This window comes from Heterodontus francisci, chromosome 36 (genome assembly GCF_036365525.1).
Source record: "Heterodontus francisci isolate sHetFra1 chromosome 36, sHetFra1.hap1, whole genome shotgun sequence".
NCBI classification, from domain to species: Eukaryota; Metazoa; Chordata; class Chondrichthyes; order Heterodontiformes; family Heterodontidae; genus Heterodontus; species Heterodontus francisci.
The window spans coordinates 49,064,017-49,091,610 of record NC_090406.1 but is presented as its reverse complement, the minus strand read 5'-3'; the positions used below and the strand labels follow the sequence as shown (position 1 = coordinate 49,091,610).

The 27,594-nt window shown below is 43.9% G+C and overlaps 1 protein-coding gene across 1 annotated transcript in view; it reads left to right on the top strand.

Moving 5' to 3' along the window:
• Positions 1-8,179: 8,179 nt before the first annotated feature.
• The window catches only part of LOC137351477 (tripartite motif-containing protein 14-like), a 41,298-nt gene continuing 21,883 nt past the window's right edge, over positions 8,180-27,594 (top strand). The window contains exons 1-7 of the mRNA XM_068015924.1: positions 8,180-8,704; positions 17,191-17,286; positions 19,760-19,894; positions 22,884-23,026; positions 23,574-23,613; positions 24,603-24,625; positions 25,565-25,713. Of these exons, the coding sequence (XP_067872025.1) occupies positions 8,180-8,704; positions 17,191-17,286; positions 19,760-19,894; positions 22,884-23,026; positions 23,574-23,613; positions 24,603-24,625; positions 25,565-25,713 (1,111 nt within the window). The remainder of the gene's footprint in view (positions 8,705-17,190; positions 17,287-19,759; positions 19,895-22,883; positions 23,027-23,573; positions 23,614-24,602; positions 24,626-25,564; positions 25,714-27,594) is intronic.

The following is a 27,594-nucleotide window of genomic DNA, read 5'->3' as shown; positions in this document are numbered from 1 at the left end:
TATTTGATCCAGGTCAACATCCAAGGAGTGACAGTCTGCCTGGCCCCGGGTGCCAGGCCTCCAGCTCCCGTGACGTTTCGCTCTCCTCTGGTGCAGCGGAAGGCTTTGGTACAAACCGCAGATCTCTCCTGCAAGACAGCCAGCAATCTCAGTGATAACTGCTATGGGAGTCTAAACGAGTCCCAAACTTCATCTAACCTGCCCCTACTGGCTCTAAGTGGACAAGAAACTTGTTTCCATACCAAATAAGGGCTTTCCCACACGAAAATTAACTTCAATCAGTTTCTGATCCGACAACAAACCCAGCTCCTGTTTCCCAACTCCTTGGCAAAAATTCAGTCCATAGTTTCTGATCTCTTAGGAACATTGGATCATCTCTTGTGTGGAATTTTTTAGTTTTTTAAATTATTTGTTCGGGGGATGTGGGCGTCGCTGGCTAGGACAGCATTTATTGCCCATCCCTCATTGCCCTTGAGAAGGTGGTGGTGAGCTGCCTTCTTGAACCGCTGCAGTCCATGGGAGGTAGGTACACTCACAGTGCTGTTAGGAAGGGAATTCCAGGATTTTGACCCAGCGACAGTGAAGGAATGGCGATATAGTTCCAGGTCACGGTGGTGTGTAACTTGGAGGGGAACTTGCAGGTGGGGTGTTCCCATGCATCTGCTGCCCTAGTCCTTCTAGGTGGTAGAGGTCGCGGGTTTGGAAGGTGCTGTCTAAGGAGCCTTGATGCGTTGCTGCAGTGCATCTTGTAGATGGTTCACACTGCTGCCACTGTGTGTCGGTGGTGGAGGGAGTGAATGTTTGTTGATGGGGTGCCAATCAAGTGGGCAGCTTTGTCCTGGATGGTGTCGAGCTTCTTGAGTGTTGTTGGAGCTGAACACATCCAGGCAAGTGGAGAGTATTCCATCACACTCCTGACTTGTGCCTTGTAGATGATGGACAGGCTTTGGGGAGTCAGGAGGTGAGTTACTCACCGCAGGATTCTTAGCCTCTGACCTGCTCTTGTAGCCACAGTATTTATATGGCTACTCCAGTTCAGTTTCTGCTCAATGGTAACCCCCAGGATGTTGATAGTGGGGGATTCAGTGATGGTAATGCCACTGAATGTCAAGGGGAGATGGTTAGATTCTGATGAAAGGTCACTGACCTGAAATGTTAACTTTGTTTTTCTCTCCACAAATGCTTCCAGATCTGCTGAGTATTTCCAGCACTTTTTGGTTTTATTTCAGATTTACAGCATCTGCAGTATTTTGCTTTTATATTATTATTCTGGTTAGATTCTCTCTTGTTTGAGATGATCATTGACCGGCACTTGTATGGTGCAAATACTACTTGCCACTTAGCAGCCCAAGCCTGGATGTTGTCCAGATCTTTCTGCATCTGGACATGGGTTGCTTCGTTATCTGAGGAGTTGCGAATGGTGCTGAACATTATGCAATCATCAGTGAACATCCCCATTTCTGACTTTATGATGGAGGGAAGGTCATTGATGAAGCAGCTGAAGATGATTGGGCCTAGGACACTATCATGAGGAACTCCTGCAGTGATGTCCTGGAGCTGAGATAATTGACCTCCAACAACCACAACCATCTTCCTTTGTGCTGGGTATGACTCCAACCAGTGGACAGTTTTCCCTGATTCCCACTGACTCCAGTTTTGCCAGGGCTCCTTGATGCCAGACTCGATCAAATACTGCCTTGATGTCAAGGGTAGTCAAGGGCTAATCCTCTGCAGGACATGGCCCCATTCTTTATTCACCTTCCTCATCAGGACTTTCTACAGGTTTAACTGTGTAGAACACACAGCACACTTCCAATCTCCGGGAAGCACGGCTGGCTGTGTACTGCTGAGGTCCATCCGGAATGATCCAGACCTCAGAATTAGCCCGTTAACAATGTGCCTAATGACAATGGGTAGTAGAATGGGCCTTGTTGTAAGTATATTTGGCAGGTGTGGTAGGAAGCCACAGGTATCAGTGGAGTGGGAAGCGGGTAGCCTTCGGTGTATCTGAGTACTGCTCACTGTTCCTCACCCAACTGGTCTGTGCTTAAAAATTTGTGAAAATTTATGCAGATCTTTGGAAGAATTTGCTCAAAATAACACTTAGTCAATTCACTACTTTTCTCCAATGAAATTAAGTCCAGCCCGGCATCTCAACTTTTGAAGTATTGTATCACCTGCAAACTTTAGAGTCATAGAGTTATACAGCACAGAAACAGGCCCTTCGGCCCATCGTGTTTGTGCCGGCCATCAAGCACCGAACTATTCTAATCCCATTTTCCAGCACTTGGCCCGTAGCCTTGCATGCTATGGCGTTTCAAGTGCTCATCTAAATACTTCTTAAATGTTGTGAGTGTTCCTGCCTCTACCACCTCTTCAGGGAGTGCGTTCCAGATTCCAACCACCTTAAGTGAAATTTTTTTTCCTCAAATCCCCTCTAAACCTCCTGCCCCTTACCTTAAATCTATGCCCCCTAGTTATTGACCCGTCCACTAAGGGAAAAAGTTTCTTCCTATCTAACCAATCAATGCCCCTCATAATTTCGTATACCTCAATCATGTCCCCCCTCAGCCTTTTTTGCTCTAAGGAAAACAACCCTAGCCTTTTCAGTCTCTCTTCATAGCTGAAATGCTCCAGCCCAGGCAACATCCTGGTGAATCTCCTCTGCACCCTCTCCAGTGCAATCACATCCTTCTTATAGTGTGGTGACCAGAACTGTACACAGTGCTCCAGCTGTGGCCCAACTAGTGTTTTATATAGCTCCATCATAACCTCCATGCTCTTATATTCTATGCCTCGGCTAATAAAGGCAAGTATCCCATATGCCTTCCTACCCACCTTATCTACCTGTGCTGCTGCCTTCAGTGATCTATGGACAAGTACACCAAGATCCCTCTGACCCACTGTACTTCCGAGGGTCCTATCATTCATTGTATATTCCTTTGCCTTGTTAGTCCTCCCAAAATGCAAACCTCAAACTTCTCAGGATTAAATTCCATTTGTCACTGCTCCGCCCATCTTACCAGCCCTTCTATATTGTCCTGTAATCTAAGGCTTTCCTCCTCACTATTTACAACACCACCAATTTTTTTTTTTTGAAATTGTGCCCTGTACACCAAGGTCTAGGTCATTAATACATATCAGGAAAAGTGAGGGTCCCAACACTGATCCCTGGGGAGCTCCACTACAAACCTTCCTCCAGCCTGAAAAACATCCATTAACCAGTACTCTTTGTTTCCTGTCACTCAGCCAATTTCGTATCCATATTGCTAACGTCTCTTTTATTCCATGAGCTGCAAGTTTGCTCACAAGCCTGTATCAAAAGTCTTTTGAAAGTCCATGTACACCACATCAACAGCATTGCCCTCATCAACTCTCTCTGTTACAAAGAACAAAGAACAGTACAGCACAGGAACAGGCCATTCGGCCCTCCAAGCCTGTGCCGATCTTGATGCCTGTCTAAACTAAATCCTTCTGCACTTCCGGGGTCCGTATCCCTCGATTCCCATCCTATTCATGTATTTGTCAAGATGCCTCTTAAACATCGCTATCGTACCTGCTTCCACCACCTCCCCCGGCAGCAAGTTCCAGGCACTCACCACCCTCTGTGTAAAAAACCTGCCTCGCACATCCCCTCTAAACTTTGCGTCTCGCACCTTAAACCTATGTCCCCTAGTATCTGACTCTTCCACACTGGGAAAAAGCTTCTGACTATCCACTCTGTCCATGCCACTCATAACTTTGTAAACCTATATCAGGTCGCCCCTCCACCTCCGTCGTTCCAGTGAAAACAATCCGAGTTTATCCAACCTCTCCTCATAGCTAATACCCGCCAGACTAGGCAACATCCTGGTAAACCTCTTCTGTATCCTCTCCAAAGCCTCCACATCCTTCTGGTAGTGTGGCGACTAGAATTGTACGCAATATTCCAAGTGTGGCCTAACTAAGGTTCTGTACAGCTGCAGCATGACTTGCCAATTTTTATACTCTATGCCCCGACCGATGAAGGCAAGCCTGCCGTATGCCTTCTTGACTACCTTATCCACCTGCATTGCCACTTTCAGTGATCTGTGGACCTGTACGCCCAGATCTCTCTGCCTGTCAATACTCCGAAGGGTTCTGCCATTTACTGTATACTTCCCACCTGTATTAGATCTTCCAAAATGCATTACCTCACATTTGTCCGGATTAAACTCCATCTGCCATTTCTCCGCCCAGGTCTCCAACTGATCTATAGCCTGCTGTATCCTCTGACAATCCTCATCACTATCCGCAACTCCACCAACCTTTGTGTCGTCTGCAAACTTACTAATCAGACCAGCTACATTTTCCTCCAAATCATTTATATTACTGGCAGCTGCCTGAGACGTCGCTGAAAGTGACGTTTCAGTCGATGAGGCTGCATTTGAGCATGTGCCAGTACACATTCAACTAGTGGTTGCGTTGTCAGCAAATGCAGTCATTTTAGGAACATGACTGGCTGAAGTCACAAGATCAGAGAATTACAAGATAGGCAGAGATAAGGGAGGAGATTTAACCCATATTAACTCATACAAAGACTTTCCCCACTATGCTGAGCAGGGAGATTCCACGGTAGTTGTTGCAGTCACCGCGGTCACCTTTGTTTTTATAGAGGGTGATGATATTGGCATCGCGCATGTCCTGGGGTACTGCTCCCTCGTCCCAGCACAGGCATAGCAGTTCATGTAGTGCTGAGAGTATAGCAGGCTTGGCACTCTTGATTATTTCAGGGGTAATGCTGTCCTTCCCAGGGGCTTTTCTGCTGGCTAGAGAATCAATGGCATCACTGAGTTCCGATTTGGTTGGCTGTATGTCCAGCTCATCCATGACTGGTAGAGGCTGGGCTGCATTGAGGGCAGTGGGGAAAGACTTTGCTCAAGTCGCTCTGAACAGGCTCCAGAAGCTGGCTGAGCGCGTCTACACTGAGGCACAGTGTGGCTTTCGTGCAGAGAGATCGACCGTTGACATGCTGTTCTCCCTTCGTCAGATACAGGAGAAATGCCGTGAACAACAGATGCCCCTCTACATTGCTTTCATTGATCTCACCAAAGCCTTTGACCTCGTCAGCAGACGTGGTCTCTTCAGACTACTAGAAAAGATCGGATGCCCACCAAAGCTACTAAGTATCATCACCTCATTCCATGACAATATGAAAGGCACAATTCAACATGGTGGCTCCTCATCAGAGCCCTTTCCTATCCTGAGTGGCGTGAAACAGGGCTGTGTTCTCGCACCCACACTTTTTGGGATTTTCTTCTCCCTGTTGCTTTCACATGCGTTCAAGTCCTCTGAAGAAGGAATTTTCCTCCACACAAGATCAGGGGGCAGGTTGCTCAACCTTGCCCGTCTAAGAGCGAAGTCCAAAGTATGGAAAGTCCTCATCAGGGAACTCCTCTTTGCTGACGATGCTGTTTTAACATCTCACACTGAAGAGTGCCTGCAGAGTCTCATCGACAGGTTTGCGGCTGCCTGCAATGAATTTGGCCTAACCATCAGCCTCAAGAAAACGAACATCATGGGGCAGGACGTCAGAAATGCTCCATCCATCAATATTGGCGACCACGCTCTGGAAGTGGTTCAAGAGTTCACCTACCTAGGCTCAACTATCACCAGTAACCTGTCTCTAGATGCAGAAATCAACAAGCGCATGGGTAAGGCTTCCACTGCTATGTCCAGACTGGCCAAGAGAGTGTGGGAAAATGGCGCACTGACACAGAACACAAAAGTCCGAGTGTATCAGGCCTGTGTCTTCAGTACCTTGCTCTATGGCAGTGAGGCCTGGACAACGTATGCCAGCCAAGAGCAACGTCTCAATTCATTCCATCTTCGCTGCCTCCGGAGAATACTTGGTATCAGGTGGCAGGACCGTATCTCCAACACAGAAGTCCTCGAAGCGGCCAGCATTCCCAGCTTGTACACACTACTGAGTCAGCGGCGCTTGAGATGGCTTGGCCATGTGAGCCGCATGGAAGCTGGCAGGATCCCCAAAGACACATTGTACAGCGAGCTCGCCACTGGTATCAGACCCACCGGCCGTCCATGTCTCCGCTTTAAAGACGTCTGCAAACGCAACATGAAATCCTGTGACATTGATCACAAGTCGTGGGAGTCAGTTGCCAGCGTTCGCCAGAGCTGGCGGGCAGCCATAAAGACAGGGCTAAAATGTGGCGAGTCGAAGAGACTCAGTAGTTGGCAGGAAAAAAGACAGAGGCGCAAGGGGAGAGCCAACTGTGCAACAGCCCCGACAAACAAATTTCTCTGCAGCACCTGTGGAAGAGCCTGTCACTCTAGAATTGGCCTTTCTCGCCACTCCAGGCGCTGCTTCACAAACCACTGACCACCTCCAGGCGCTTACCCATTGTCTCTCGAGATAAGGAGGCCCAAAAGAAAAAAGAAAACTCATACACCAGGAATAAGCCATACAGATAACTGTAACCCCTCATCCCTGGAACCATTGCAGTAAATCTCTTCTGTAGAAATTTTCACAACCTCAGGATATCCCAAAACACTTTACAGCAAATGAACTACTTTTGAAATATAGTCACTTTTGCAATGTATGAAACAGGCGGGCCAAGTTGCGCAATGCAAATAAAAGCAAAATACTGCGGATGCTGGAAATCTGAAATAAAAACAAGCTAAGTGGTTCCAGCATTTCAGGTCTGGCAGCATCTCTTTCCACAGGTGCTGCCAGACCTGCTGAGTGGTTCCAGCATTTCTTGTTTTTATTGTGCACTGCAAACATCCACTAATAGCAATGAGCTAAGGACCAGATAAATTTTTTTTGTGATGTTGGTTGAGAGATAATAATTATAGGAAGGATGTGATTGCACTGGAGGGGTTGCAGAGGCGATTCACCAGGATGTTGCCTGGGATGGAACATTTAAGCTATGAAGAGAGGCTGGAGAGGCTTGGGTTGTTTTCGCTGGAGCAGAGAAGACTGAGGGGTGACCTGATCGAGGTGTACAAGATTATGAGGGGTGGATAGGGAGCAGCTGTTCCCCTTAGTTGAAGGGTTAGTTATGAGGGGACACAAGTTTATGATGAGGGGCAGGAGGTTTAAGGGAGATTTGAGGAAGAACTTTTTTGCCCAGAGGGTGGTGATGGTCTGGAATACACAGCCTGGGAAGGTGGTAGAGGCAGGTTGCCTCACATCCTTTAAAAAGTACCTGGATGAGCACTTGGCACGTCATAACATTCAAGGCTATGGATCAGGTGCTAGCAAATGGGATTAGGTAGACAGGTCAGGTGTCTTTAATGCATCGGTGCAGACTAGATGGGCCGAAGGGCCTCTTCTGCACTGTATTATTCTGTGATTCTGATTCTGTGATAAATATTGGCCAAGACATGGGGATGAGCCCCCTGCTCTTCCTTGAATAGTGCCATGGGATTAATCACAGAATTGTTACAGGTTGAAGAAAGCCATTTGACCCATTGTGTCTGCACTGGCTTTCTGAAGGAGCAATTTACCTAGTGCCAATTCCCCCCATCTTCTACCCATAGCCCTGCACATTCTTCCTTCTCAGATGACAATCCAATTCCCTCTGAATGCTCGTTTGAATCTGCCTCCGGCACATTCTCAGGCAGTGCATTCCAGAGCTTAACCAATCACTGCATAGGAAAGATTTTCCTTACGTTTAGTTTAATTTAGAGATACAGCACTGAAACAGGCCCTTCGGTCCACCGAGTCTGTGCCAATCATCAACCAACCATTTATACTAATCCTACACTAATTCCATATTCCTACCACATCCCCACCTATCCCTACCACCTACCTATACTAGGGGCAATTTATAATGGCCAATTTACCTATCAACCTGCAAGTCTTTGGCATGTGGAAGGAAACCGGAACACCCGGAGGAAACCCACGCAGACACAGGGAGAACTTGCAAACTCCACACAGGCAGTACCCAGAATTGAACCCAGGTCGCTGGAGCTGTGAGGCTGCGGTGCTAACCACTGCGCCACTGTGCCGCCCCATTGTTTTATATATTTCTGTAAAGGTCTCCTCTGAGTAATCCTCTCTCAAAGTTCAAGTGCACCGCCTCTTTGTATTTCCTTGTGACACAATCCTTGAAGCCTCATGGCTCTTCGCCAGCAAGGTGTGAACGCAAACTTCCTGTAAACACCTGCACTTTTTGTATTCCATTCCAGTTCAAATATGGCTTCTATTTTACCTCAGCAAGTTTTGGAGGAAGATCTAATGTGTCCCCTCTGCCTGCAGACTTGCAGCAATCCTGTGATACTGAGCTTTGACCACAGCTTCTGTCAACCCTGTGTTCAATCCAGGCATAAGTCTGAGACTGGAGTTTCCTCCTGTCCACAATGTGGAGAAGGCCCCGGTGTAAACCTAGAAAACCTGGTTCTGGATGTCTCCCAGGAAGCTGTTCAGTGTAATCACTGCCCCGAGAAGCCGCTCCCAGCCGGGAAGAACTGCCTGAAATGCGAAGCCTCCAAGTGTCCCACCTGCTTAAGAGAAAACACAGAGAACGCAGAGTTCAGAAATCATCACCCGATTGATTCAATAACCTCAGACCTGTCCCGGTGGAAATGCACAGAGCACCAGGAGCTGCTGAAGATTTACTGTAAGGATGATAAAGTGTGTGTCTGCACTCTCTGCACTCTAATCGGGAAGCACAAGGACCACAGCTATGGCAGCATCAGTGAGGGAGAAAAGGAGCTGAGGGTAAGTTTTGGTTTAACTATATCAATTAACAATAATTACAACAGTAACCAGAGGAGATGGCCTGCGTTTGAAGGGGGTTAAATTCCAAACTAATCAGCGGAAACTGGCCTCGATATTAACCTTCCCACCCAATGGGTCAGGAAGGGTTAAAGACTTAACCTCCAACACGCCTCACACATGCAGGTATCGGAGCTTATTAACATATGAAAGTCTGTTGTGGACAATCTCTCCAGACAAGACTTAACCAATTAAGCCAACAGGATACTTGATGAATAAGTCCAGAAAGTTTATTGAGAGTAAAACAATACTTAACAATTAAAAGTAGAACTACACTTAAGAAACTTGTGAATATAACTTTTCGGTTTTGATCCCTGGTTGGGCGGAGAACTTTGCTGATGATCTGTGCTTCCTCCAGGTCTTCTATTCGCTGCACAACAAAACCTTCCAAGACCCCTGTTTTTAACTGCTGGATGTCCATCACACCACCTCAGAGTCAGGCTTTTGTAAAACAATAATTGGTTCTATGTTCGCTAGGTAAATTGAATTATGTTTTTCACCAATGGCCACCTGTGCTCGGTAGAGTACAATGGAGTGGTTTCACACTGTCACCTAATCTGATTTTAAACAACTTCTTTATTCATTAAATTTGTCGGCCACAATGTACCGCCTCATGGACTTTATCAGGGATCCAAAAGGTCCCATTGTTTGAAAACAGTTAACTGAAACTGCGCTTTCTCATACAGACACAGAAACCGACAGTAATTAAATTTAACAAACTTTAAACGAAAACCCAGTTTTTCTAAAATGATTATTGATTCATCAATTATAACTCAATCAAGGTTCATTATTTTTACAATCATCTGTTTCATGATGGGTAACTACTTATTAGTTAATACAGGATACAAAAGTTAATGCAGAATACAAAATGGATTCTTTGCTCGCACGTTAAGATTAAAATGGATTCCTTGACCTTGATAGTGAGGGGCGCACAGAGTGGAGACTTTGCTGGAGTGAAACGTAGTCAGAGTGTGAAGGTGGGAATTTGGTTCACGTGGTAAATTCTGGTGAGGCTTTCTCAAGTTCAATTTAGATTAAGAGTCAGGCTTTGACATTGAACGCTCAAACTTCAAGTTAGTTAAATTGCCTTCTTAAACAGACAGCTGCCTGGCAGTGGCAGTTACCTGTCAATTAGTTGAAAGTAGTTGGTTCGTGGGAGTCAATTGCCAGCGTTCGCCAGAGCTGGCGGGCAGCCATAAAGGCGGGGCTAAAGCATGGCGAGTCGAAGAGCCTGTCACTCTAGAATTGGCCTTTATAGCCACTCCAGGCGCTGCTCCACATACCACTGACCACCTCCAGGCGCTTACCCATTGTCTCTCGAGATAAGGAGGCCAAAGAAAAAGAAAAAGTTGGTTCAATAGGTGTTAATTACTGTCGCAGCTAGTGAGTGACTCATCAGAGGCTCTATAAAAGCAGTCTGGTTTTCAAACCACACGGAGTGAGGGGCGCAGGAATGGAGACTTTGCCGGAGTGAGACGTAGTCTGAGTGAGAAGTAGTCAGGGTTTGAAGATGGGAATTTGGTTCATGTGGGAATTCAGTGCAGAGGGGGAAACGAGAAATTGATGTGTGACATTCCAGCAAAGAAGGTAAGTGATTGGTTAGTGAGCATTTTCTGTTTTTCTCTGATCTAAACTAAGGAATTTTAATTGGGGTTAGTATAATATTAATTGAAATAGTAACCATAAGAATCTTATGACATTCAGGTAATTAAGGTTTACCAGCAGCAGTAACGCTTACTAGTTGTGTGGCTTAGTAGTAGTGGGGTTTATTAATTAAAATTAATTAAGGAAAATAAATTATTTAATACATTATAAAGATGTCAGGGCAGGTGATGTGTTGTGGCCGCAGTATGTGGAAGCTGGTGGAAGTCAGTGTGATCCACGGCAAACACATCTGCAGAAAGTATTTGCGGTTCGAGGAGCTTTGGTGCAGTGTTAATGAGCTGGAGGCCAAGCTACAGACACTGTGATGCATCAGGGAGGGGGAAAGTTACCTGGACACTGTATTCTCGAAGATAGCCACATCCTTTAGGATAGGGGCTTCTGATTTGGTCCATGGTCAGGGACAGGAGGGTGTGACTGTGATTGAGACAGGTAAGGGGATTGAGAAGGCAGAAGTGGAGAAGCCTCAGCCCTTGCAATTGTCCAACAGGTTTGAGGTTCTTTCTACCTGTTTGGATGAGCAAGGATTGCAGGCTGGATGAGCAAAATGACCATGGTACAGTGGTAAAGGAAGCCATTCAAGTGGGGGGAGTAAATAAGAATGTAGTGGCAGTAGGAGAGACTATAGTCAGGGGAATAGATACCGTTCTTTGCAGCCAAGAGCGAGAGTCCTGAAGGCTGTGTTGCCTGCCCGGTGCCAGGGTTCAGAACCTCTGCTCTGAGCTGGAGAGGAACCTGCAGTAGGAGAGGGAGGATCCAGTTGTTGTGGTCCATGTGGGTGCCAATGGCATAGACAGGACTAGGAAAGACGTTCTTCATAGAGAGTATGAGCAGCTCGGGCCTAAATTAAAAAGCAAAACCTCAACGGTAATAATCTCTGGATTATTACCTGACCCATGAGAAAATTGGAGTAGGGTAAATAATATGAGAATTAAATGCATGGCTCAAAGACTGGTGTGGGAGAAATGGGTTTCGATTCATGGGGCACTGGCATCCGTACTGAGGAAAGTGAGATCTGTACCATTGAGACTGTCTTCACCTGAACTGTACTGGGACCAGTGTTCTGGCAAGTTGTCTAACTAGGGCGGTAGAGAGGGCTTTAAACTAAATAGTGGGGGGGAAGGAATCAAGTGAGGGAAGATGTGATAATTTAGAGAGAGAGAGAGAAGGCAAGAGAACAAGGTAGCAATAAGGGAATTGATAATTTGTGTGTGACAGGAAGGGTAGAATGGAGGGAAGTAAAACTAGTAACAGGAAGTCGAAAAGTAGTAAGTGAAATTAGAAGACAGACAAAGTAAAGGCAAGCACCAAATAGGATCAGAATGCAGAATAATGTTCAAAGACAAAATTAAGGGCAATCTATCTAAATGCACACAGCATTCGTAACAAGGTAGATGATTTGAAGGCACAAATAGAGGTAAATGGGTATGATTTAATTGTCATTACAGAGATGTGGTTACAAGTGGACCAGGGGTGGTGCAGTGGTTAGCACTGCAGCCTCACAGCTCCAGGGACCCGGGTTCAATTCTGGGTACTGCCTGTGTGGAGTTTGCAAGTTCTCCCTGTGACTGTGTGGGTTTTTGCCGGGTGCTCCGGTTTCCTCCCACAGCCAAAGACTTGCAGGTTGATAGGTAAATTGCCCCTAGTATAGGTAGGTGGTAGGGAATATGGGATACTGCAGGGTTAGTATAAATGGGTGGTTGTTGGTCAGCACAGACTTGGTGGGCCAAAGGGCCTGTTTCAGTGCTGTATCTCTAAATAAATAAAAAGGACTGGAAACTGAATATTCAAGGATATTCGTCATTTAGAAAGGATAGGCGAAAAGGAGGTGGAGAAGCCCTCTTAGTAAGGGATGAGATCAGTACATTTTTGAGAGAGGATCTTAGATCGCAAAAGCAAGATATAGAATCAGTTTGGGTGGAACTAAGAAACAGCAAGGGGCAGCAAACATTGGTGGGAGTTCTTTATAGGCCATCAAACTGTAGTGGGCACAGTATAAATCAGGAAATTAGAGGTGCATGTAACATGGGTGATACGGTAATAATGGGTGCCTCCAATTTACATACAGACTGGATAAATCTAATCAGCACTAATGCTGTGGAGGATGAATGCCCTGGAGATGGGTTTCTGGAGTAGTACCTTGAAGAGCCAACCAGGGATTGGGCTATTTTAGATTTAGTATTATGTAATGAGAAAGGGCTAATTAATAACTTTGCTGTAAAGGAGCCTTTGGGAAATAGTGTCCATAATATGATAGAATTTTATATTAAGTTTGAAAGCGATATAGTTCATTCTGAAACTAGGGTCTTAAATCTGAATAAAGGAAACTATGAAAGTATGAGGGGCAAGTTGGCTATGGTGGATTGGGAAAATACACTAAAAGATTTGACAGTAGACAAGCAATGGCTAACATTTAAAGAAGTATTACATGGTCTACAGCAGATATACATTTCTCTAAGACACAAAAACACAAGAAGAAAGATGAATCAACTGTGGCTAACAAAAGAAGTTAAAGACTGCATTGGATCAAAGGAAGTGGTTTATAAGGTTGCCAGAAAAAGTATTAAGCCCGAGGATTGGGAGCAACTTAGAATCCAACAAAGGATGACGTAGAAAGGGAAAAGAGAATATGAATATAAGCTAGTGAGAAACATAACGGCGGACTGTAAAAGCTTCTTTAGGCATGTGAAAAGGAAAATATTAGCAAGCACAAATGTGGGTTCATTACAGGTGGAAGCAAATACGATAGCGACGTTTAAGAGACATCTTGACAAATATATGAACAGGAAGGGAATAGAGGGATATGGGCCCCGGAAGTGCAGAAGGTGTTAGTTTAGGCAGACATCAATATCGGCGCAGGCTTGGAGGGCCGAATGGCCTGTTCCTGTGCTGTACTGTTCTTTGTTCTTTTTGTTCTTTGAGACAGGAGAATTTATAATGGAGAATAGGGAAATGCAGAGAAACTAAACAATTACTTCATGTCTGCCTTCACGGAAAATCTCCCAGAAATACTAGGGAACCAAGGAACTTGTGAAAATGAGGAACTGAAAAAAAGTTGTATTAATAAAGAAGTAGTACTCGAAAAGTTAACTAGATTGAAGGTTGATAAATTCTCTGGAGCAGCTGAGCGATATCCCAGAGTGTTGAAGGAGGTGGCTATATAGTGGATGCATTGGTGGTTATCTTTCAAAATTCTATAGATTCTGGAAAAGTTCCTGCAGACTGGAAAGTAGCAAATGTAACCCCACTATTAAAGAAAGGAGGGAGAGAGAAAACAGGGAACTGCAGATCTGTAGGGGAGACAGTGACGTGGTGATAATATCACTGAACTAGTAAGCCAGATATCCAGGTAAATGCCCTAGGGGCACAGGTTCAAATCCCACCATGGCAGTTCGTGGAATTCAATAAATTAATAAAAATCTGGACTTGAAAGCTAGTCTCAGTAATGGTGCCATGAATCTATCATCGATTGTTGTAAAAAACCCAACTGGTTCACTAATGTCCTTTTTAGGGGAAGGAAATCTGCTGTACTGACATGTGACTCCAGACCCACAGCAATGTGGTTGACTCTAAACCAGCCTAGCAAGCCACTCAGTTGTCAAGGGCAATTAGGGATGGGTAACAAGGGTTGGCCTTGCCAGTGATGCCCACAGCCCATGCATGCATGTTAATTTGACATCAGTAGTACAGAAAATGTTAGAATCTATTATAAAGGATGTGATTACTAGACACTTAGAAAATAATAATATGATTGGACAGAGTCAACATGGATTTGTGAAAAGGAAATCATGTTTGACAAACCTGTTGGAATTTTTTGAGAATGTTACCTAGATAAAGGAGAACCAGTGGATGTGGTGTATTTGGATTTTCAGAAGGCTTTTGATAAGGTCCCACACAGAAGGTTAGTAAACAAAATTAGAGTACATGGGATTGGGGGTAATATAGTGGTATGGATTGAGAATTGATTAACAGACCGAAAACAGCGAGTAGGAATAAACGGGTCATTCTCAAGATGGCAGGCTGTTAATAGTGGGGTACCGCAAGGATCAGTGCTTAGGCCACAGCTGTTCACAATCTATATAAATGATTTGGATGTGGGGATCAAATGTCGTATTTCCAAATTTGCTGATGATACAAAACTAGGTGGGAATGTAAGTTGTGAGGAGGATGCAAGGAGGCTTCAAGCAGACTTAGACAGGTGAAGTGAATGGGCAAGAACATGGCAGATGGAATATAATGTGAATAAGTCTGCAGTTATCCACTTTGGTAGAAAAAAACAGAAAGACAGAGTATTTCTTAAATGGTGAGAGGTTGGGATGTGTTGATGTCCAAAGGGATCTGGGTGTCCTTGTTCATGAATCACTAAAAGCTAGCAAGCAGGTGCAGTAAGCAATTAGGAAGGCAAATGGTATGTTGGCCTTCATTGCAAAAGGTTTTGAGTACAGGAGTACTGCTATTGTATATGGCCTTAGTAAGACCGCACCTGGAGTATTGCACACAGTTTTGGTCTCCTCATCTAAGGAAGGATACACTTGCCATAGAGGGAGTGCAACGGAGGTTCACCAGGCTAATCCCTGGGATGGCAGGATTGTCATATGAGGAGAGATTGAGAAAGCTGGGCCTGTATTCTCTAGAATTTCGAAGAATGAGAGATGACCTCATTGGAACTTACAACGTTCTTATGGGGTGTGACAGGGTGAATGTGGATAGGATGTTTCCCCTGACTGGTGAGTCTAGAACCAGGGGACATAGTCTCAGGATAAGTGGTGGGTCATTTAAGACTGAGATGAGGAGGAATTTCTTCACTCAGAGGGTGGTGATCCTTTGGAATTCTCTCCCCCAGAAGGCTGTGGAGGCTCAATCATTGAGCAAGTTCAAGACAGAAATCGATACATAGCTGGATACTAATGACATCAAGGGATATGCGGATAGTGTGGGAAAGTGGCGTTGAGGTAGATGATCAGCTATGATCTAATTGAATGGCGGAGCAGGCTCGCCAGGCTGAATGGCCCACTCCTGCTCCTATTTCCTATGCTGTCATTACAGTGCATACAGTATAAAAATGGTCAAGTTAGACTAAAATCTAACTACCCAAGCTTACCTACACATACTTAAGTTGGGCACCAGAGCTATTGGGAGCCTGATTTGAAATCAACTGTTGCTGTACAGGTTTTCCAGGGATGATGAAATTTGGCAGTGAAAGGGAACCAGGAGCTGCTGGCTTCATAAGCTGAGTGCCTTTTCCAGCACTCCATGTGGGCTAGGAAAAGCAGGAGTGCTCTCCCTAGGTAACTCGAGGACGCCTTCAGCCTCCCTGCTCCCGATCACCAACCTCCGGCCCCACTGTCTGATCTCCCTCTCCAAGTTATAACCGGGGTAATCCCCAAGGGTCCCAGGCTGCAGAATACTGGTGCTGGTTTTCTTGCCAGCCTGTTCATTTAGTTGGCTGTTGGGCAGGAAACGGATCTAAAAATAATAACACTAAATTCGCCATGGCCTCTATTGCTGGCCTTGCCAGGCTTTACAGCCATTTTTGGCCTCCCCTGCATCCTCCCCACGAATATCAGGGCCATTATTTCAATGAGTGAATCTATGGAACAGGCTCCCTGAAGTGATGGTGGAAGCAGATACTGTTTTTATTTTAGAGATACAGCACTGAAACCGGCCCTTCGGCCCACCGAGTCTGTGCCGACCATCAACCACCCATTTATACTAATCCTACATTAACCACCCATTCCTACCACATCCCCACAATTCCCCTACCACCTACCTATACTAGGGGCAATTTATAATGGCCAATTTACCTATCAACCTGCAAGTCTTTGGCTGTGGGAGAAAACCGGAGCACCCGGCGAAAACCCACGCAGTCATAGGGAGAACTTGCAAACTCCGCACAGGCAGTACCCAGAATTGAACCCGGGTCGCTGGAGCTGTGAGGCTGCGGTGCTAACCACTGCATCATTCAAAACAAATTGGATAAATTTCTTTCATAGGAACATAAACAGGAACAGGAGAAGGCCATTTGGCCCCTCCAACCTGTTCCGCTATTCAATTAAATCATGCCGAGCCCGTACCTTAACTCCATCGACCTGCTTTGGTTTCACAACCATTAACATCATTGCCTAACAAAAATCTATCAATCTCTGTCTTGAAATTTTCAACTGACCCCCAGCTTCAGCAGCTCTTTGTAGGAGAGAGTTCCATCATCCTTTGTGTGAAGAAGTGCTTTCACCCCTGAATGGCCTTGCTCTTAAGGTTATGCATCCTTGTTCAGGACTGTGCCACCAAAGGAAATAGTTCCACTCTCTATTATCATAAATACCTCAATTAGATTATTCCTTATACACAAGGGAATACTAGTCTAGTCTATGCAATCTGTTATCCTAATCTAACCCTTTTAGCCCTGGTATCCTTCTGGTGAATCTGCACTACAACCCCTTCAAAGCCAATATATCTTTCCTAAGGTGCACTGACAAAGCACTCTAAATGACATTTTGGGACACAGTATATGAGTAAATTGAGACATGTGGTGAGTGTAGCATGTTTGGGAGGGACAGATGACTTTGGATCTATGGTTCCCAAAGCTCTCCACCACTGGGAGTTTCCCTCACCTCATGTCAGGGTCTGTTGTAAACTTATTGATAGAGATTGATTGCTCTGATTAGTCAACAACTTCACTGTTGTTGTACCATGTGGTAGAAGGCGAACTAGATGGACTGTGGTCTTTTTTCTCATGTTAAGGATCTGTCTTTTTGACTGTGTTTCAGGTTAACTTGCGTGATCAGCTCCAGAGCACGCAGAATAATATTGAAGCCGTACAAGCTGCTCTCAGAGATCTTAAGGGAAAGAAATCTTACGCTCAGGTGAGTTCAGATGTAGTAGAATGTGAGTGGCTGACTCCTGCAGACCAGGCTAGTCTCAGGTTCAATTCCTGATCTGCCCTGAGTTTGCTGATCTCAAACAAGGCTGGAGTTGGAGTACCATATTTAGCCTCAGTGCCCTGAATTATGTCAGCCAGAGTTAACAAAAATAGATGAAACAGAAGCTGTCGGGTTTAAGCCATACCAGTCTAGAAATGATGGGTTGTGAAGGTAGCAGACAAATTCTCAATGTGTTTGAACAACGTTACTCGTTCATTCGTACCATGTTTGGCTCTTTATCAAAATGTCGGGCAAAGAAAAACAGCCAAGACTCTTCTGCCTAGAAAAGAGAAGGCTGACAGAGGTCTTCAAAATTATGAAGGGTCTTGATGGGGTAGAAGCAGAGAAGATGTTTCGCTTGTGGGAGACACCAGAACTAGGGACTATAAATATAAGACATTCACTGATAAATCCAATAAGGAAATTAGGAGAAACTTCTTTACCTAGAAAGTAGTTAGAATGTAGAACTAATTACCACAGGGTGTAGTTCAGGCAAACAGCATAGATGCATTTAAGCTGAAGCTATTTAAGCGCATGAGGGAGAAGGCCTAGGACACTACCCTGAGGAACTCCTGCAGTGATGTCCTAGAGCTGAGATGATTGACCTCCAACAACCACAACCATCTTCCTTTGCGCTCGGTATGACTCCAACCAGCGGAGAGATTTCCCCGATTCCCATTGACTCCAGTTTTGCTAGGGCTCCTTGATGCCATACTCGTTCAAATGATGCCTTGATGTCAAGGGCAGTCACTCTCACCTCACCTCTTGAGTTCAGCTCTTTTGTCCATGTTTGAACCCAGGCCGTAATGAGGTCAGGAGCTGGCGGAACCCAAACTGAGCAAATGCTGCTTGATAGCACTGTCGACAACCCCTTCCATCACTTTACCGATGATCAAGAGTAGACTGATGGAGTGGTAATTGGGCAGATTGGATTTATCCTGCTTTTTGTATCAAGGACATACCTGGGCAAATAGAAATCAATGTTGTAGCTGTACTGGAACAGCTCGGCTAGGGGTGCGGTTAGTTCTGGAGCACAGGTCTTCAGTACTATTGCCGGAATATTGTCCGGGCCCATAGCCTTTGCAGTATCCAGTGCCTTCAATCGTTTCTTGATATTACGTGGAGTGTATCGAATTAGCTGAAGATTGGCAACTGTGATGCTGGGGACTTCAGGAGGAGGCTGAGATGGATCATCCACTTGGCACTTCTGGCTGAAGATTGTTGCAAATGCTTCAGTCTTATCTTTTGCACTGATGTGCTGTGCTCCCCCATCATTGAGGATGGGAATATTTGTGGAGCCACCTCCTCCAGTTAGTTGTTTAATTGTCCACCACCATTCACGACTGGATGTGGCAGGACTGCAGAGCTTAGATCTGATACTTTGTGGGATCACTTAGCTCTGTCCATCGCATGCTGCTTACGCTGTTTGGCGCAAAAGTAGTCCTGGATTGTAGCTTCACCAGGTTGACACCTCATTTTGAGGTATGCCTGGTGCTGCTCCTGGCATGTCCTCCTGCACTCTTCATTGTACCAGGGTTGATCCCCCAATTTGATGGTAATGGTAGAGTGGGGTATATGCCGGGCCATGAGGTTACAGATTGTGATGGAGTACAATTCTGCTGCTGCTGATGGCCCACTGCGCCTCATGGATGCCTAGTTTTGCATTGCTAGATCTATTTGAAAACTATCCCATTTAGCACAGTAGTAGTACCACACAACACAAGGACTGTATGGTGGTCACTCCTACCAATACTGTCATGGACAGATGCATCTGCGACAGGCAGATTGATGAGGACGAGGTCAGGTATGTTTTTCCTCTTGTTGGTTCCCTCACCACATGCTGCAGACCCAGTCTAGCAGCTATATCCTTTAGGGCTCGGTCAGTAATGGTGCTACTGAGCCACTCTTGGTGATGGACATTGAAGTCCCCCACCCAGAGTACATTCTGCATCCTTGCCACCCTCAGTGCTTCTTCCAAGTGCTGTTCCACATGTACTGATTCATCAACTGAGGGAGGGCGGTAGGTGGTAATCAGCAGGACGTTTCCTTGCCCATGTTTGACCTGATGCCATGAGAGTTCATGGAGTACGCAGTCGATGTCTAGGACTCCCAGGACAATATCCTCCCGATTCTATACCACTGTGCCACCACCTCTGCTGGATCTGTCCTGCCGGTGGGACAATGTCTGTAAGGTATGATTCCGTGAGTATGACTATGTCAGGCTGCTGCTTGACTAGTTTGTGGGACAGCTCTCCCAACTTTGGCACAAGCCCCTAGATGTTAGTAAGGAGGACTTTGCAGGGTTGACAGGGCTGGGTTTGTCGTTAAGAGTTTACAGCAGACTTGAGGAATGTCCTACAATTAAGTGCATTTATATGTAACTTGCATCTATTTTCTGTCAACATTAATGAAACAGGACAAGGAGCAGAGTTGTACAATGGCAGAAATCGACATCCAAATCCTCAAGCTGGAAAACCTACTGAGAAAATTTGAGAATAACTTGGTTGATCTCAAACGTCTTTCAAACAATGAGGGGCTTGTGTTTATACAGGTAGTGCTCTTTGTGTGACAGAATATAAACTTTCTCATCACATTAAAAATGCAAAATACTATATTTGCAAGAGTGATTCTATAATCTTTGATCTGTATACAACACAGCCAGTTTGCAATTCCACTGAAAAAGCAATATATAATTTCTGTACTTGGGGACATAATATGACCATATGAATTAGGAGCAGAAGTAGGCCATTCAGCCCGTTGTGCCTGCTCCGCCATTTAATAAGATCATGGCTGATCTGTTGCTGTCTCTAATTCCACACTCCCAACTACCCCCGATTAATCTTTGATTCCCTTGCCTAACAAGAATTTATCTACCTCCGTCTTAAAAATATTCAATGACCCCGCCTCCACCACCTTCTGAGGCAGAGAGTTCCAAAGTCGCACAACCCTCTGAGAAAAAAATTCTCCTCATCTCCATCATAAAAGGGCGACCCCTAATTTTAAAACTGTGCACCATAGTTCTGGACACCCCCACAAGTGGAAAAACCCTTTCTACATCTACCTTGTCAAGACCATTCAGCATCTTATATATTGCAATCAAGTCTCCCCTCACTCTTCTAAACTCCAGTGAAAACAAGCCCAGTCTGTCCAACCTTTCCTCATAAAACAACCTGCTCATTCCAGGTATCAATCTAGTAAACCTCCTCTGAACCGCCTCCAACGCATTTACATCCTTCCTTAAATAAGGAGACCAAAACTGCACGCAGTATTTGAGATGTGGTCTCACCAATGCCCTGTATAACTGAAGCATAACATCCTTACTTTTATTTTCAATTCCTCTCATAATAAAGGATAGCATTCCGTTAGCCTTCTTTATTACTTGCTGTACCTGCATACTAACCCTTTGTGACTCATGCACTGGAACACCTAGATCTCTCTGCACCTCTGAATTATTCAGTCATTCCCCGTTTAAATATGACTCTGCTTTTTTTATTCTTCCTGCCAAAGTAAACAACTTTACATTTTCCCACATTATTCTCCATCTGCCAGATTTTGCCCACTCACTCAACCTATCTATATCGGTCTTCAAGCTCCTTATGTCCTCTTAACAACATACTTTCCTACTTATCTTTGAGTCATCTGCAAAATTAGCTACCATGTCATCGCTCCCCTCATCCAGTCATTAATATAAATTGTAAGAAGTTGAGGCCCCAGCACAGACCCCTGCGGAACTCCACTCGTCACATCCTGCCAATCAGAAAAGGACCCATTTGTGCATACTCTGTTTTCTGCTAGCTAGCCAATCTTCTATCCATGCTAATATGTTACACCCCACACCATGAGCACAATAACCTTTTATGTGGCACCTTGTGAAATGCCTTCTGGAAATCCAAGTACAGTATGTCAATGGACTCCCATTTATCCACAGCACATGTTACTCCTTCAAAGGACTCCAATAAATTGGTTAAACATGATATCCTTTTCACAAAACCATGCTGGCTATTCCCAATTACCTTGAGTTTTTCTAAGTGCCCAGCTATAGCCTCCCTAATGATCGATTCTAACGCCTTCTAGGCCGACACTCCAGTGCAGTACTGAGGGAGTGCTGCACTGTTGCAGGTGCTGTCCTTCAGATGAGATGTCCACCATATCAGGTGAATGTAAAAGATCCAACAGCACTATTCAAAGAAGAACAGGGGAGTTCTCCATGACTAAAAAGTAGATTATCTGACCATTAGCACATTGCTTTTTGTAGGACCTTGGTGTATGCAAATTGGCTGCTGTGTTTCCTGCATTACAGCAATGACTAAATTTCAAAAGTACAGCATTGGCTGTAACCAACAATAACTTACATTTAGAGCATGACTGGCCCTTTTTTATTTTTATTTTATTGTATTTTATTTCGTTTTTTTTTTACCATGTGCCTGCCTATTAGTTTTTTCATGTTTGTGCTTTTGGCTAGAACAGTCCATTATTCTGTCATTAACACTCTCTCTGCACTAGTGCTTTGTCTTTCACCACACCATTAGTACATTCTCTTTGCCTTTGCTCCATGACCTCCTTGTCAGTTAATCTCACCGGCCCTTTGTCCTTTTGTTCTCTTACCCCACCCCCAACCCCCGCTTTACTTGCTTACAACCTATTACATTTCTAACCTTTGCCAGTTCTGATGAAAGGTCACTGACCTGAAACATTAACTCTGCTTCTCTCTCCACAGATGCTGCCTGACCTGCGGAGTATTTCCAGCACTTTCTGTTTTTGTTTTATAACTTACATTTATATAGTAAAATATCTCAAGGTGCTTCAGAGGAGCATTATCAAACAAAATTTGACACCAAGTCACATAAAGAAATATTAGAACTCATGACCAAAAACTTAAACAAAGAGGTAGGTTTTGAGCAGCGTCTTAAAGAAGGAGAGAAAGTTAGATGGCAGAGAGATTTTAGGAAAGGAATTCCAGACATTAGGGCCCAGGCAGCTGAAGGCATGTCCACCAATGGTGGAGCAATGAAAATAAGGATGTGCAAGAGGTCAGAATTGAAGGAGGGCCAAGATCGTGGGAGGTTGTAGAGCTGGAGAAGGTTACAGAGATAGGGAGGCGTGAGGTCAGGGATGGATTTTAAAATAAGGATTAGAATTTTAAAATTGAAGCAATGAAGATCAGTGAGCACAGGGGTGATGGGTGAACTGAACTTGAGGCGAGTTAGGATACGGACGGCACAGTTTTGGGTAAAATCAAGTTTACCGGAAGTGGAAGAAGGCAGGCTGGCCAGGACAGCATTGAAATAGTCAAGTCTAGAGCTGGTTCACTAGGTAATGGAGTTTGTGGAGGGGATCAAAGAAATGGGCCCGGATTTGCAATCATTGACAAAGGAATGACATTCGTTGTTTATTACGCTTACAGCTGCTCACAGCCTTTTCGTGGGCTTTTGAGTGGCAATTTACAGTTACTAAAGATCCTTCTCAGCATGGCATGCTCTACAGGGACTCTGTGGCATGTGTGAGAAGAGCAAGCAACAATGTGTCTATTCACCAATCAGATTGAAGAATCCTCACTGACACATGCAGGTCGGGATTTTACCGAGCTCCTGACGTCAGGCTCCATGGTGTGGGGGGCCGGAATATCGTTCTGGCAGAGGCCCATGACGGAGCCTGACGCCGGGAGTTCTGGGCCCAATCTTATGTTAATATTTCAATTAATGAAATGAATATATTTAAGTAAAATCAACAGCGATCTTACCTTCAGCCCGTGATCTTCCAAGCAGCGGCCGGCACTCACGCGCCTTCACTTTTCTGTCCAGGGAAAGCAGGCATCACTGCGGTGGGGAAGGGGAGCAACTTATGATTTTTAATGCAGTTAGCGGTGGAGGTAGGGTGGGGGGAACAGGCTCTAATGCAAATTACTAGTGTCGGGGAGGGTGGAAGGGGAGACCTCTGCACTTTGGTTTGGGGGGGTGGGCGGTGAAGGTCAAGTGTTGAAAGTAAGTGTTTTGGGTGGGGGGGGGGGGTCAAATGTTGAATTTAATTGCTATTGGGGGGGGGGGAAGGGGCGATAGATTTATCGGTGGTACATTGGGGGGGGTTGCCCTTTAAAAATTAAAATGACCCGGCAGGGCTGGCTGCCTTTTAAAAAGGGCACCAGTGCCTGTGCACAGTGTCGGAGAAGATCGTGGCAGCATGGTGGTGCGTGGTCTGCACATGCAGGCTGCCATTTTTTTCTCCCGCTGCAGCTCCCGGCAGTGGGAGAAGAAAATCAAACACACAGATTCTGTAAGTTAGAATATTTAATTTAATGTAAGATCAGCAAAATAAAGTGAGGGAAAGAAAACTGGGACTAAGAGAGATAAAAGAGGAGGAAAAAGTAAAAAAAAAGTTTTTAAATTTCCAACAATATTAAATTCTGAAGGAATGAGACTCCATACTTGAAAAAGTACATTTTCAGTGCCAGCGAGGTTGCTTAGCTGTAATTAAGATTTATCACACTGTTAAAAATTCATTTACAGTTGAATGCACAAGTCCTAACTTTTCCTAGAATGTTTAGTAAGTAACTAGTATGTAAGTACCACAGTTTCACACCCTTCATGTGGTTTAATGCCAAGTCTATCGGCATGATACCATTATAGCAAAGCTTGTGGAGGAGCAGGGCAACTGGGACAGCAAGTTCTTTATTTCCACATTTAACTGTGCATGTGCTGATGCCAGAGGTTACTGTCCAATTTATACAATGTGCACTGATAGCCTTACAATATTTTTGAGGCACGATCTGGGCCAATAGCTTCAGTGTTCTTGATATTTAATTGGAGGAAATTTCTGCTGATCGGGATGTCGGGCAATGCACTTTGGGGCATCGTAAGATTGTGAAAGGTGCGATATAAATGCAAGTTCTTTCTTTTCTTTCTTTGATCTCATAGTTGGGTTCCAACATGAATCAAAACTCAATGATGACTTCTCTTACCAAGTGCAACAGCCATAACCATTGATTCTGGGTAAGATGAAGGTAGGAGCACCTGGGAGTGGGATTACAAGAAGGGTCACAGGTTCAAATTAGTGAAAGATAAACTTAGGACTGATAGTAGGAAATACCTCACTGAGAATGATCCAAATAAAGAATGAAATAGAGATATGGGGGGTGTTTTCGGATTTCTAGAATGGATGAGCTGAGATGGGTAAAATGGGCTTCTCGCATCTGTAATTATCTTGTGACCTTAAGTATAGTTCATGAGCAGACATAACTGAGTTACTGTATTTTCATTTCACAGGAGTTTAATTTAATGGGAGAAAGGTAAGCTATTATCATTAATTATTAGGTAATTATTCTATGTCTGAATAGAGAAATGTGATGTATTTCAGCAACTGATCGATTTGAATTCATTAATGTTACTATAATATAAATTATGCTTTACTTCAGTTTGTAAATGAATCAGACACAATTTCTAATTCATTCTGGGAAGTGATCCAAATTACAGACAAAGGACCCTGGAATGTAGAAACAGAAGCCCATGATCGCCATAATTAAAACAAGAAAATAATCTGATGAATTGGAAGAAAAGGCATTTTGTGCAAAATTGGGTTCAGATATATGATTAGAAACCAAGGAAACAATAAACTAATCTTTAATTCAATGTGTCAACCTTGATTCAGTGGTAACACTCTTCCCTCTGACTCAGAAGTTGTGGGTTCAAATTTCACTCCAGAGACTTGAGCACATAATCTAGGTTTACACTTCAATGGAGTACTGAGGGAGTGCTAAACTGTCAGGTGATGTCTTTCAGACATTAAACCGAGGTCCCATCTGGCCTTAACAATTGTTATAAAAGTTCCTATGGCACTACTCAAAGAAAAATAAGGGAGTTATCCCCCGTGTCCGGGCCAGTATTTATTCCTCAACCAACATCACTAAAACAGATTATCTGGTAATCTTGTGTGTGCTTGCTGTATGCAAATTGGTTGCTACATTTCCTACATTATAACATTACACTTTTTGGCTGTAAAGCACTTTGGGACATCCTGATGTCTTTTCTTTTCAAATCAAACCCTCCTTTCACTGGGAAATAACAGTCGGATGAGACAGCAGAAAAGTTCCAATCAGTTACCTAGGCTAAAGTACTTTTCCCCTTTTGCAAACTTGAGAACATTTTGTTATGTTAAGCTGCTGTATAAGTACAAGTTGCTGTAAGTTATTGGAGCCTTAAACCACACTTGACTCAATATAATTTTTTAGACTGAAAGAAGAATCTCAACCTATCACTATACTTCCACTACCTTCTGTTCTGGCTGAGGATCAACAAGTAAAGTTGGAAGATGTTATTCAGAATCAGAACAAAGTAGTTTCTGAGCTAAGCAAGAACAGAGACCAACTCATATTACTATGTAAGTACTCTTATTAGTTATTACTAATTAGTCCCCTATGCTGTTACATTCAGGGAATCAAGTCTTCAAGTGAAGCAGAACTGGAGTGTGGGGAAATTGGACCAGAACGTTAAATGTAATTCAGTCCCCTTCTTCCCTTCCTTCCTAATACTTTGAGTTTATATTATTTATAATAGTTAGGGTTTATATTATTTATTGTTAATTAGCTACATTTACCACAATTTGGGGAGCAGAAAAGTAGATTTGGTTGAAGCACAGGATCTTCTTTGCAGTAAAGGTTCAAGTGCTGGGAGACCGAAGTGCTATAGTACCACCACTGGCTGAAGAGTGTAATTGCAGTGTGACAAGTTTACATAGGCAATTTCTGTTATAAATATAGATATAGGAATTTATAATGGAAATGTTGATGTGAATTGTGATGTGATTAAAAATGTGACAACAGGATAAAGTGGATGAAAATGTGAGATTTTCAATATATTCTGTCCAATAATACATGTGCTCTCACATCATGTGAATAAGTAATTATCTTGTAAATGTGGGATACAGAATTTATTCCATATAAGTGAAGTATCAGAACTACTTTCCCAGGAGCTACCAGAAGTAAAAAAAACATATAGGTGTGTGCTTGTTCTTTTCATCACTGAGCTCACAGCTGCATTCATTCATCCTTATGCAGCTTGGTGTCATATTTTGTTTTATACTGCCTCTGTGAAGTGCCTTTTATTAAAGGTGCTATATAAATATAAGTAGTTGTTTTCATAGCCAATAACCTTCATACTCCATTTTCGCAAGACATATAGCAAGACAAAAGATGCTAGGAATGAGTAACAATCAAGTAAACCTACATCTGAACTGTAAAATGCTTTGGGATAACTATGATAATACTGTAAAATATCAGCAGATGACAGACCACATCCAATATATATAGAATATACTGGATCTTCTGATATTCAATCCATATACATGTACTGGACCAATCTTTGTACCTTTATCCAACACGTAACACATTAAGTGTCAGCATCACAAATGTGGTTTTACTCCACTTTGGGTTTTGATGCCAGTGTTGTAATGTTGGATTTAATGGACAGTTGTTACATGAAAGCATCCACACTGAAGGATTAACAATTGGGACACAATCACTGCAAGTTTCTCAGCTAATCACTGAGATAGGTAGTTCCAGTGAATGCACAGTGTAACACCAATATCAGTTCCTACATGTAGATACCACAACTGTTTTTACAAGATTAATAAGAGCTGTCATGCTGAAATCCACTTGTGTTCATGTGTGTTAGAGGTTGCTTTTAAAATCAAATAATCACAAAGAATTATGATCAACATTCTCTTACTTTGTTCTTTCCATTTCTGACATTTTAGCAGTGATTATGAAACTAGTTCTAATCAAGGGATTTAGAAGATTCATAGATAAAGGATACTAGGACTAAGTTACGGCCTTTAAATGTGGTGGGGTATTAAATTAAAAGGAGTGCTGCAATATCATCAAGTGACTTAAATGGGTTAAACTGCTGGGAAAGCTTGATTGTCATCAGTAGAGAGAGAGTCACAAACTCAGAGTCAGTTAGTCTCAATTGTTGACTCAACTTCTGTGTTCACTCTGTTGAACACAGATTGTTCAAAGCCAGTACTCAAATAATCCAATCAGGATTCACTAACAGTCAGCCTATAGGAACCACTATAGCCATTAAAATTACCAACTTTTGTCAAGTTGCTTAATTTTTTAGCATCTCTCCTCCACCCCCATCACTGGTAGCACTCTTGCAGCATTCTTACCTCTGGGTCAGAAAGACTTGACTGAGTGGTCTTGGTTGACACTTTGGTGCAGTGCTGTGGGGGTGAGGGAGTGTTGCATTGCCAGAAGTGCTG